The 13,101-nt window shown below is 55.2% G+C and overlaps 1 protein-coding gene across 3 annotated transcripts in view; it reads left to right on the top strand.

The window, feature by feature from the left end:
• LOC144953363 (clathrin light chain A-like) overlaps window positions 1-12,749 on the top strand; it is a 32,086-nt gene extending 19,337 nt beyond the window's left edge. For 2 of the 3 annotated variants that reach the window (XM_078883927.1, XM_078883926.1), the window contains one exon: window positions 10,781-12,749. In XM_078883927.1, the coding sequence (XP_078740053.1) occupies window positions 10,781-10,955 (175 nt within the window). In that variant the 3' untranslated portion in view covers window positions 10,956-12,749. Of the gene's footprint in view, window positions 1-4,012; window positions 4,049-10,780 lie in introns of all 3 variants that reach the window. The other variant, XM_078883928.1, reaches the window with a different exon arrangement.
• Window positions 12,750-13,101: the final 352 nt, after the last annotated feature.

The raw sequence follows: 13,101 nt of genomic DNA, 5'->3' as shown, positions 1-13,101 counted from the left end.
GGGAAATAATAAAATAATAAAAATAAAACATAATAAAATAATTCTCACGACGTTTCGGCCACAACGCAAGCAGCCGTCCTCAGGTGAAACCAGGTCTGTCGAGACAACAGCGTCTGAATGAAACAGCACACGTGCTTGGAGCATATATATAAGCTGGGTTGGAAGGGGGGGGAAGGGGCGCCTTAACAAAAGAATTTGCATATCAAGAGGAATTTAGCATATTTATGGGAAATGCAGGTATGTGATTAGTACTACTTATGTCCGTGCATTATACAGGATTAGCAGCATCTAAGGGACAGACCTGGTTTCACCTGAGGACGGCTGCTTGCATTGTGGCCGATACGTCGTGAGAATTATTTTATTATGTTTTATTTTTATTATTTTATTACTTCCCTTCTACGTGACTTTACCGAAAGAACCAAGAAGAGAATTTCATCATTGCTTGCAGCTGGGGTTGGCATCGTCCCCCACTCCTCCTGATGTCGAGGGTGAATGGGTGAGGTTTAGGACTGTGACTCATGCAGCTGCAATGGCTGCTTTTGGTACGCGGTCCAGACCGCCCCAGAAACCCTGGCTGACAGAGGAGGTGTTCAGGTTAGTTGAGAAAAAGCGACAGGCCCACTCTCATCGGCTACAGCATCCCACGTCAGAGAATGAGGAGGTTTACCGCAGCCTTCGCTCGGAGGTTCAGAGAGCCGTGAGGCGCTGTAAGGATGGGTGGTGGTCGCGGGTTGCTGAGGAGATGGAGTCTGCCTCAGTAGCCCGCGATCACAAATCACTATTTAACTCCATCAAAAAAGTAACCTGCAGCGCCACACCTATTACCATCATTAGAGGAAAAAACGGTGATCCAATCTCCGACCCCCAGGAACAGGTTTGCAGATTTGCTGAGCATTTCTGTGAGGTCCTGGGGGAGGGAAAACATCATGGCACAAAGTGGGGATAACCCTGCTGAGGCTGCGGTGCCTCAAATATTGGAAGAGGTCACCCCCTGTGAGTGGCTGGCTGAGGTACCGGCTGTTGAGGAAGTTCTGAGGGCGATCCGGAGTCTGAGACCAGGGAAGGCACCGGGCAGAGATGATCTCCCAAGCGAAATGCTGAGGGAGGGTGGCGTTTGTGCACAGACTGCCCTATATGACATCATAACAACAGTCTGGACCACTGGACGGGTTCCGCAGGACTGGAAGGATGCCCTGGTGGTCCCCCTCTTTAAGAAGGGGGACCGCACAGACTGTAACAACTACAGGGGCATCTCACTCCTCAGTTTGCCGGGTAAGGTCCTGGCAAGGATTATTCAACATCGCCTTGCTAGGCATGCTGAGGAGAGGCTTGCGGAGCCCCAATGTGGTTTCAGGAAAGGGCGGTCCTGCACAGATGCCATATTTTCGGTCCGTCTGCTACAGCAGAGGTATAGGAAATTCCAACAAGACCTACATCTCTGCTTTATTGACCTGGTCAAGGCCTATGATACCATCAGTAGGCCTGGGCTCTGGGTTGTTCTTCGTGCTTTCGGAGTCCCTGACCCTCTGCTCACGATCATTAAGGACCTTCATGATGGTGAGCGGGCCCGGGTAAAACTACGTGGCCGGGAGTCGGAGCCTTTCCCTGTACACCTTGGGGTGCGACAGGGATGTCCTCTGGCTCCCACATTATTTAACATCTATTTCGACTGCGTAGTTCGTGAAGCCTTCAATAGCTGTACCGGGGGAATTACCATTTGGTACAGATATAATGGGAGGCTGATCGACGCCCGGGTGCGATCAAGGGATGGCTCCCTATTGGTCAACCACGTTATGTATGCCGATGATTTGGTAATAGCTGCTCATTCAGAAGAGGAGTTGGAGACGCTGCTGCTGAGACTGGAGTGTGCCAGTAAGAGGTGGGGCCTTACCATCAGCCCCACCAAAACTAAGCACCTGCCTGGGTATTTTGTACCATCGGGCACTCCGCCCCCACAACTCCCAATCGGTGATGGGGCAGTTGTGGAGAGAGTAGAGAGTTTCCCATACCTGGGCAGTGTGCTCATGACCGGCTCCAGTTTATCAGCAGAGGTCTCACTCCGAATCAGTCGAGCGGCAATATCTTTTCATCGGTTGCGTAACGCTGTGTGGAAGCTACCTGGTCTGTCGCTCCGCACGAAGCTTCAGGTCTTCTCGGCCACGGTCATTCCCTCCCTTCTCTACGCTTGCGAAACGTGGACCCCCCCTAGTGGAGCATCTTCGCCAGTTGGAAACATTTAGGCTGGCCTGCCTACGATCCATCCTGGGTTTAACCAGGCTGGATTGTGTGAGGAGCTCACAAGTCCTTGAAAGATCTGGGCAAAGTCCCATCAGTGAGCTCCTCCGGCAGGCAAGGCTGCGTTGGCTGGGTCATGTAGCCCGCATGCCCAGCCACCGCATGCCTAAACAGCTTTTGTTTGGCCGGATCGAGGGGGCTAAACGGGCGCGGCACGGGCTAGAGAAGAGATGGAGTGATGTGGTACAGGAGGACGTGGAGCTGAGTGGACTTGCCGATGACTGGTACCAGCGGTGTCAAGATCGGCCTCAGTGGAGGAGGCTCGTGAAGGACGCTACTGGGCAGTTGGAGGCAGTCGCTCTCCAACAACAACGGAGGGCGGAGGAGCGACGCTCACAACAACGAGCGGAGCGCCGGGTGGCTAAAGCACAGCAAGTTGGCACAGTAGGGGGCACAGGTGGTGCATCAGCCAGTCATCTCGGTCATCTCGGTCAGTCGACCCGTGGCACCTGGGTCTGCCCCGTGACCTCCTGCCAGCGGGCGTTCGACACTTCACGTGGCCTCAGGGTGCACATGGCCTGGCACAAGCGTCGTGGTGACGTCACCGCCACTTAGTGGCGAATGGCGGTTGTTGTTGTTGTTGTGTCACTGTATGTGTCACTGAGTCGGGGATAATTCCAGTAGGTGACAACTTCGTGGGTAACGGGTCCACCAACCAAACACACCGCACGCTGATGATGATGGTGGTGGTGCTACTGATGATGATCGTACTACTGATGACAATGATGATGGTGCCACTGATGGTGATGATGCTGCTGCTACTGCTGATGATGATGATGAAGATGCTGATGATGATGACCATAGTGGTGGTGGTGATGACGGTGGTAGTGGTGGTGATGACCGTGGTGATGATGGTGACGGTGGTGGTGGTGGTGGTGGTGGTGACCGTGGTGGTGGTGACCGTGGTGGTGGTGACCGTGGTGGTGGTGACCGTGGTGGTGGTGACCATGGTGGTGGTAACCGTGGTGGTGGTGGTGGTGATGACCGTGGTGATGACGGTGGTGGTGGTGATGACGGTGGTGGTGGTGATGATGGTGGTGGTGGTGATGATGATGATGGTGGTGGTGGTGATGACGGTGGTGGTGGTGGTGATGATGATGATGGTGGTGGTGGTGATGACGGTGGTGGTGATGACGGTGGTGATGATGATGATGATGGTGGTGGTGATGACCGTGGTGGTGGTGGTGGTGACGACGACGGTGGTGGTGACGACGACGGTGGTGGTGACGACGACGGTGGTGGTGACGACGGTGGTGGTGACGACGGTGGTGGTGACCGTGGTGGTGGTGGTGGTGGTGATGATGACCGTGGTGGTGATGGTGGTGGTGGTGGTGGTGATGACGGTGGTGGTGATGACGGTGGTGGTGATGACGGTGGTGGTGATGACGGTGGTGGTGATGACGGTGGTGGTGGTGGTAGTAATGACGGTGGTGGTGGTGATGACCGTAGCCGTGGTGGTGATGGTGGTGATGACGGTGTTGGTGGTGGTGACGACGGTGGTGGTGACGGTGGTGATGGTGGTGTTGGTGGTGACGACCGTGGTGGTGGTGATGACGCTGGTGATGACGCTGGTGGTAGTAGTGGTGGTGATGATGGTGATGACTGTGGTGGTGGTGGTGACTGGTGGTGCTGCTGCTGCTGGCGCCGCCTCAGCCGCCGCCGCTGTGTAACCCGTGGTGGTGTGTGCCGTGCTCTGTGCCCACCGCCCCCAGCACAGCACTAGCCTAAAGCTGCCCTGTTACGAGGTAGAACAGTTAAGTGCTGCCAGCACCACCCCCCTCACCACTCTCACTCCTGCTGCTGCTGCTGCTCCTGTGGTCGTGGTCTCGTGTCACTGTCGGTGCTGCAAAGTCCACCACCACCACCCCCCCACCACCCCCCTCGTACACCACCTGCCCCCTCCCCGAGAAACCCCCTTAGAGACCCCCTTAGAGAGCCCCTTAGAGACCTTCTTAGAGACCCCTGAAGATCCCTAGCGACCCCCTAGAGACCCATACAGATCCCTCATCACCTGTAGAGTGTCCTAGAGACCCATAGAGACCCGTAGAGACCCGTAGAGACCCATAGAGATTCCTAGAGACCCATAGCGACCCATAGAGACCCATAGAGACCCACAGAGATTCTTAGAGGCCCACAGAGGCCCACAGAGGCCCACAGAGGCCCACAGAGGCCCACAGAGGCCCACAGAGGCCCACAGAGGCCCACAGAGGCCCACAGAGGCCCACAGAGGCCCACAGAGGCCCACAGAGGCCCACAGAGGCCCACAGAGGCCCACAGAGACCCACAGAGACCCACAGACACCTATGGATCCCATAGAGAATCCCATGGATCCCATAGAGAATCCCATGGATCCCAAAGAGAATCCCATGGATCCCATAGAAATTCCATAGATCCCATAGAGATTCCCAGAGTCCCGTAAAGACCCATAGAGACCCCTGGATATGTCGTGGAGACCCCTATAGAAACACGCTTTCTAGACGATGTTGCTGCCACACGTAATCCCAAACAGAATCCCATAGAGAATCCCATAGAGAATCCTATAGAGATTCCCATAGTCCCGTAAAGACCCATAGAGACCCCTGGATATGTCTGGGAGACCCCTATAGAAACACGCTTTCTAGACGATGTTGCTGCCACACGCAATCCCATAGAGATTCCCATAGAGATTCCTATAGAGAATCCCAGAGAGACCCATAGAGACCCATATAGACCCACAGAGATTCCTAGAGACCCATAGACACCCATAGATCCCATAGAGAATCCCATGGATCCCATAGAAATCCCATAGATCCCATAGAGAATCCCATGGATCCCATAGAAATCCCATAGATCCCATAGAGATTCCCTAGAGACCCATAGAGACCCCTGGATATGTCTGTGAGACCCCTATAGAAACACGCTTTCTAGACGATGTTGCTGCCACACACAATCCCATAGAGAATCCCATAGAGAATCCCATAGATCCCATAGAGAATCCCATAGAGATTCCCAGAGACACGTAAAGACCCATAGAGACCCCTGGATATGTCTGGGAGACCCCTATAGAAACACGCTTTCTAGACGATGTTGCTGCCACACACAATCCCATAGAGAATCCCATAGAGAATCCCATAGAGAATCCCATAGAGAATCCCATAGATCCCATAGAGAATCCCATAGAGATTCCCAGAGACACGTAAAGACCCATAGAGACCCCTATATATGTGTCTGGGAGACCCCTATAGAAACACGCTTTCTAGACGATGTTGCTGCCACACGCAATCCCATAGAGAATCCCATAGAGAATCCCATAGAGATTCCCATAGAGAATCCCATAGAGAATCCCATAGAGAATCCCATAGAGAATCCCATAGAGAATCCCATAGAGATTCCCATAGAGAATCCCATAGAGAATCCCATAGAGAATCCCATACAGATTCCCATAGATAATCCCATAGAGATTCCCATAGAGAATCCCATAGAGAATCCCATAGAGAATCCCATAGAGAATCCCATACAGATCCCCATAGATAATCCCATAGAGAATCCCATAGAGAATCCCATAGAGAATCCCATAGAGAATCCCATACAGATCCCCATAGATAATCCCATAGAGATTCCCATAGAGAATCCCATAGAGAATCCCATAGAGAATCCCATACAGATTCCCATAGATAATCCCATAGAGAATCCCATACAGATTCCCATAGATAATCCCATAGAGAATCCCATAGAGAATCCCATAGAGAATCCCATAGATCCCATAGAGAATCCCATAGAGATTCCCAGAGACACGTAAAGACCCATAGAGACCCCTATATATGTGTCTGGGAGACCCCTATAGAAACACGCTTTCTAGACGATGTTGCTGCCACACGCAATCCACGCGATACTTTCCTGGCCACCCACTGCGTGCGATGGCCGGGGGTCGGTCGGTCGCTTCTGGGCAGCAAAGAAGCTCCCGCACGGCTCAGCGGGCTTGGCCTGCGGTGTAGCACAACATCACAAATAGATTCCAGTTGTCTCTGTTTCAATTCCTTGTTTTGTAAGTGATCTGCTTACCACCCCCACCCCACCCCCCCCCCCCTATTCTTTGCATCGTCTTTGTGTGTCGTTGTGACGCTCCGTGCCCCCCCACTGCCCCCCACTGCCCCCCACTGCTCTTCCGATTGCCCCCCTGCGGTGCAAACGCACAAACTCCTACTAGAGATGTCGGGAGACCCCCCCAAACCCCCTAGTTATCCCCTAGACCTCCATAGACCCCCCTAGATCCCCCTAGACCCCCCTAGACCTCCTTAGACCCCCCCTAGACCCCCCTAGACCTCCATAGACCCCCCTAGACCTCCTCACACCCCCCCCTAGACCTCCATAGACCCCCCTAGATCCCCCTAGACCCCCCTAGACCTCCTCAGACCCCCCCCCTAGACCCTCCTAGACCTCCATAGACCCCCCTAGATCCCCCCTAGACCTCCTCAGACCCCCCCCTAGACCCCCCTAGACCTCCATAGACCCCCCTAGATCCCCCTAGACCTCCATAGACCCCCCTAGAGATTCCTAGACCCCCCTAGATCCCCCTAGACCTCCATAGACCCCCCTAGAGATTCCTAGACCCCCCTAGACCCCCTAGACCTCCATAGACCCCCCTAGAGATTCCTAGACCCCCTAGATCCCCTAGACCTCCATAGACCCCCCTAGAGATTCCTAGACCCCCCTAGATCCCCCTAGACCTCCTCAGACCCCCCCTAGACCCCCCTAGACCTCCACAGACCCCCCTAGACCCCCCTAGACCTCCATAGACCCCCCTAGACCCCCCTAGACCCCCCTAGACCTCCATAGACCCCCCTAGATCCTCCTAGACCTCCATAGAACCCCCTAGAGATTCCTAGACCCCCCTAGACCTCCATAGACCCCCCTAGAGATTCCTAGACCCCCCTAGACCCCCTAGACCTCCATAGACCCCCCTAGAGATCCCTAGACCCCCTAGACCCCCTAGACCTCCATAGACCCCCCTATAGATTCCTAGACCCCCCTAGATCCCCCTAGACCTCAGACCCCCCCCTAGACCCCCCTAGACCTCCATAGACCCCCCTAGACCCCCCTAGACCTCCATAGACCCCCTAGAGATTCCTAGACCCCCCTAGACCTCCATAGACCCCCTAGAGATTCCTAGACCCCCCTAGACCTCCATAGACCCCCCCTAGACCCCCCTAGACCTCCATAGACCCCCTAGAGATTCCTAGACCCCCCTAGACCTCCTCAGACCCCCCCTAGACCCCCCTAGACCTCCATAGACCCCCTAGAGATTCCTAGACCCCCCTAGACCCCCTAGACCTCCATAGACCCCTAGAGATTCCTAGACCCCCCTAGATCCCCCCTAGACTTCCATAGACCCCCCTAGAGATTCCTAGACCCCCCTAGATCCCCCTAGACCTCCATAGACCCCCCCTAGACCCCCCCCTAGACCCCCCTAGACCTCCATAGACCCCCTAGAGATTCCTAGACCCCCCTAGACCCCCTAGACCTCCTCAGACCCCCCCTAGACCCCCCTAGACCTCCATAGACCCCCTAGAGATTCCTAGACCCCCCTAGACCCCCTAGACCTCCATAGACCCCTAGAGATTCCTAGACCCCCCTAGATCCCCCCTAGACTTCCATAGACCCCCCTAGAGATTCCTAGACCCCCCTAGATCCCCCTAGACCTCCATAGACCCCCCTAGAGATTCCTAGACCCCCCTAGACCCCCTAGACCTCCATAGACCCCCCTAGAGATTCCTAGACCCCCTAGATCCCCTAGACCTCCATAGACCCCCCTAGAGATTCCTAGACCCCCCTAGATCCCCCTAGACCTCCTCAGACCCCCCCTAGACCCCCCTAGACCTCCACAGACCCCCCCTAGACCCCCCTAGACCTCCATAGACCCCCCTAGACCCCCCTAGACCCCCCTAGACCTCCATAGACCCCCCTAGATCCCCCTAGACCTCCATAGAACCCCCTAGAGATTCCTAGACCCCCCTAGATCCCCCTAGACCTCCATAGACCCCCCTAGAGATTCCTAGACCCCCCTAGACCCCCTAGACCTCCATAGACCCCCCTAGAGATCCCTAGACCCCCTAGACCCCCTAGACCTCCATAGACCCCCCTATAGATTCCTAGACCCCCCTAGATCCCCCTAGACCTCCTCAGACCCCCCCCTAGACCCCCCTAGACCTCCATAGACCCCCCTAGACCCCCCTAGACCTCCATAGACCCCCTAGAGATTCCTAGACCCCCCTAGACCTCCATAGACCCCCTAGAGATTCCTAGACCCCCCTAGACCTCCATAGACCCCCCCTAGACCCCCCTAGACCTCCATAGACCCCCTAGAGATTCCTAGACCCCCCTAGACCCCCTAGACCTCCTCAGACCCCCCCTAGACCCCCCTAGACCTCCATAGACCCCCTAGAGATTCCTAGACCCCCCTAGACCCCCTAGACCTCCATAGACCCCTAGAGATTCCTAGACCCCCCTAGATCCCCCCTAGACTTCCATAGACCCCCCTAGAGATTCCTAGACCCCCCTAGATCCCCCTAGACCTCCATAGACCCCCCCTAGACCCCCCCCTAGACCCCCCTAGACCTCCATAGACCCCCTAGAGATTCCTAGACCCCCCTAGACCCCCTAGACCTCCTCAGACCCCCCCTAGACCCCCCTAGACCTCCATAGACCCCCTAGAGATTCCTAGACCCCCCTAGACCCCCTAGACCTCCATAGACCCCTAGAGATTCCTAGACCCCCCTAGATCCCCCCTAGACTTCCATAGACCCCCCTAGAGATTCCTAGACCCCCCTAGATCCCCCTAGACCTCCATAGACCCCCCTAGAGATTCCTAGACCCCCCTAGACCCCCCTAGACCTCCATAGACCCCCCTAGACCCCCCTAGACCTCCATAGACCCCCTAGAGATTCCTAGACCCCCCTAGACCTCCATAGACCCCCTAGAGATTCCTAGACCCCTCTAGACCCCCTAGACCTCCTCAGACCCCCCCTAGACGCCCCTAGACCTCCATAGACCCCCTAGAGATTCCTAGACCCCTCTAGACCCCCTAGACCTCCATAGACCCCTAGAGATTCCTAGACCCCCCTAGATCCCCCCTAGACTTCCATAGACCCCCCTAGAGATTCCTAGACCCCCCTAGACCCCCTAGACCTCCATAGACCCCTAGAGATTCCTAGACCCCCCTAGATCCCCCCTAGACTTCCATAGACCCCCCTAGAGATTCCTAGACCCCCTAGACCTCCATAGACCCCTAGAGATTCCTAGACCCCCCTAGATCCCCCCTAGACTTCCATAGACCCCCCTAGAGATTCCTAGACCCCCCTAGACCTCCATAGACCCCTAGAGATTCCTAGACCCCCCTAGATCCCCCCTAGACTTCCATAGACCCCCCTAGAGATTCCTAGACCCCCCTAGACCCCCTAGACCTCCATAGACCCCTAGAGATTCCTAGACCCCCCTAGATCCCCCCTAGACTTCCATAGACCCCCCTAGAGATTCCTAGACCCCCCTAGACCCCCTAGACCTCCATAGACCCCCCGTAGAAACCTCCTAGAGATGTTGAGAGATTCCTAGACCCCCTGGACCCCCATAGACACCCCCTAGACCCGCTAGAGATTCCTAAACCCGCCTAGAGACCCCTCTAGACCCCCCATAGACCCCCCTAGAGATCCCCCTACAGAGGGGTTTAGGAATCTCCACCTCTCCTCTGTGTAGCGGTGTGTTTGGCCTCCTCCCTGGGCAGGCCTGGCCCAGCAGTGCATGACCTCCCCGTGACCTCCCCGTGACCTCCCCCCACACTGCCTCCCCACCCCCCCGTGCGGTCACCCCCCCCCCCCTGTGACCTGTGACCCCTGTGTGACCCCATGTGACCCCTTTGTAATCCCTGTGAACACTATGACCCCCTCCCCCCTTCCCACCCTGTGCTGTGTGTAAGAGCTGCGTGTGTGTGTGTGCGTGTGTGTATGCGTGCGTGCGTGTGTGTGCGTGCGTGCGTGTGTGCGCGTGCGTGTGTGTGTACGTGTCTACCTCTATCTGTGTACGTGTGTACCCGTGTGTGTGTACGTGTGTGCGTGTACCCGTGTGTGTACGTGTGTGTACGTGTGTACCCGCCGTGTGTGTGTGTACGTGTGCGTGCACCCGTGTGTGTGTGCATGTGTGTACCCGTGTGTGTGTGTGCGTGCACTCATGTGTGTACCTGTGTGTGTGTGCGTGTACCCGTGTGTGTGTACGTGTGTGCGCGTGTAACCGTATGCGCGCGTAACCGTATCTGTGTGTACCCGTGTGTATTTGTGCGTGTGTGTTTGTGCATGTACTCGTGTGTGTGTACGTGTGTGTGCATGTACCCGTGTGCGTGTACCCGTGTGCGTACGTGTGTGTGCGTGTGCCTGTGCGTGCCTGTGCGTGCGCCCGTCCGTGCCCGTGCGTGCGTGCGTATCTGTGCGTGCGTGCACGCGCGTGCCTGCCCGTGCAGGGCTGCGGAGGAGGCGTGCGTGCGCGAGCGAGAGGAGGAGGAGGGTCCGGGCTCCGAGTGGGAGCGCGTCGCTCGCCTCTGCGACTTCAACCCCAAGACGTCCAAGCAGACCAAAGACGTCTCCCGCATGCGCAGCATCATCATCTCCCTCAAGCAGAGCCCCCTCGTGCGCTAGCGCACACCGCTCGCCGGCCCCATAGCACGCTGGTCCTATAGCCGGCCCTATAGCCGGCCCTATAGCCGGCCCCATATAATGCTGGCCCCATAGGACACTGGGTCGCATGCCACGTGGCTACCGTGGGAAAGCGTCGTCTGCTAGCTAGGCGCATGCCTGCTGGTCCTCCTTGCCCGCTACTCCACTAGTCGGTTAGTTCACTAGCTGGTTAGTCCACGAGCTGGTTAGCCCACTAGCTGGTTAGTTTACTAGCTGGTTAGTTCACTAGCTGGTTAGTCCACGAGCTGGTTAGCCCACTAGCTGGTTAGTTTACTAGCTGGTTAGTTCACTAGCTGGTTAGTCCACGAGCTGGTTAGCCCACTATCTGGTTAGTTTACTAGCTGGATAGTTCATGAGCTGGTTAGTCCACGAGCTGGTTCACTATCTGGTTAGCCCACTATCTGGTTAGCCCACTATCTGGTTAGTTTACTAGCTGGTTAGTTCATGAGCTGGTTAGTCCACGAGCTGGTTCACTATCTGGTTAGCCCACTATCTGGTTAGTTTACTAGCTGGTTAGTTCATGAGCTGGTTAGCCCACGAGCTGGTTAGTTCACTAGCTGGTTAGTCCACTAGCTGGTTAGTTCACTCGCTGGTTAGTTCACTAGCTGGTTAGTCCACTAGCTGGTTAGTCCACTAGCTGGATAGTCCACTAGCTGGTTAGTTCACTAGCTGGTTAGTCCACTCGCTGGTTAGTCCACTAGCTGGTTAGTCCACTAGCTGGTTAGTCCACTAGCTGGTTAGTTCACTAGCTGGTTAGTCCACTCGCTGGTTAGTCCACTAGCTGGTTAGCCCACTATCTGGTTCACTTTCTGGTTAGTTCATGAGCTGGTTAGCCCACGAGCTGGTTAATCCGCTAGCCGGTTAACCTGCTGGCCGGTTAACCCACTGGTTATCTGGTTAGCGTGCTGTTTAGCTGCTTTGCATGTTAGTGTGCTGGCTATCTGGTTAGCATGCTGGCTATTTGGTTAACATTCCGTCTATCTGGTTTGTGGGCTGGTTATCTGGTTTGCCTACTGGTTAATCTGCTGGCTGTCTGGTTAGCATGCCGCTTATCTGGTTAGCGTACCGGCTATTTGGTTAACATTCCGTCTATCTGGTTCGCGTGCTGGATATCTGGTTAGCATGCCAGTTATCCGGTTAATGTGCCGGCTATCTGGTTAGCGTGCCAGTTATTTAGTTAGTATGCTGGCTATCTGGTGGGCATGCCGGTTACTTGGTTAGTATGCTGGCTATCTGGTTGGCGTGCCGGTTACTTGGTGAATATGCCGGCTATCTGGTTAGTGTGCCGGTTACTTGGTTAGTATGCTGGCTATCTGGTTAGTATGCTGGCTATCTGTTGAGCGTGCCGGCTACCTGGTTATTGTTCTGGTTAGTGTGCCAGCTTTTCGGTTGTCGTGCCGGTTATCTGGTTAGCGTGCCGGTTATCTGGTTAGCGTGCCGGTTATCTGGTTAGCGTGCCGGTTATCTGGTTAGCGTGCCGGTTATCTGGTTAGCGTGCCGGTTATCTGGTTAGCGTGCCAGTTATCTGGTTAGCGTGCCGGCTATCTGTTTGGTGTGCCCCACACTTTCCCCCCACACCCCTACGAACTCTAATTGCCCCCCCTCCCACCACTCCCCTCGTGTCTGCCTGTGATTGGTGGAAGTAGTGGTGGTGGTGGTGGTTGTAGTCGTGGTGGTGGTTGTAGTAGTGGTGGTGGTGGTTGTCTTCCCCGTTTGATGTTGGTGACCAATAAAGTTATACCAATACGAGTGGTACACTCATGGCTGTGTGTCCCTCTGTGTGTGTCTCTCTGTGGACCCCCCTAATGGAGCATCTTCGCCAGTTGGAAACATTTAGGCTGGCCTGCCCACGATCCATCCTGGGTTTAACCAGGCTGGATTGTGTGAGGAGCTCACAAATCATTGAAAGATCACAGCCTTTCACCTTTTGGCGTCATCTGGTACAACACCAATGGAGACTGGGCTCTAAGAAAAGCTGTCTCGGGTGTGGACCAATCAACTTCAAGGACAGTGCATATAATCATCAGAGTTTCTTTTTGTTTGCATTTTGACTGCTTGTTGTGGTTATCGCAAACATGATGCCTTGTATAAAGGTGTCAGTTTTTGT

This window comes from Lampetra fluviatilis, chromosome 75 (genome assembly GCF_964198595.1).
Source record: "Lampetra fluviatilis chromosome 75, kcLamFluv1.1, whole genome shotgun sequence".
Taxonomy (NCBI): Eukaryota; Metazoa; Chordata; class Hyperoartia; order Petromyzontiformes; family Petromyzontidae; genus Lampetra; species Lampetra fluviatilis.
This window is presented reverse-complemented; position numbering and strand designations above follow the sequence as displayed.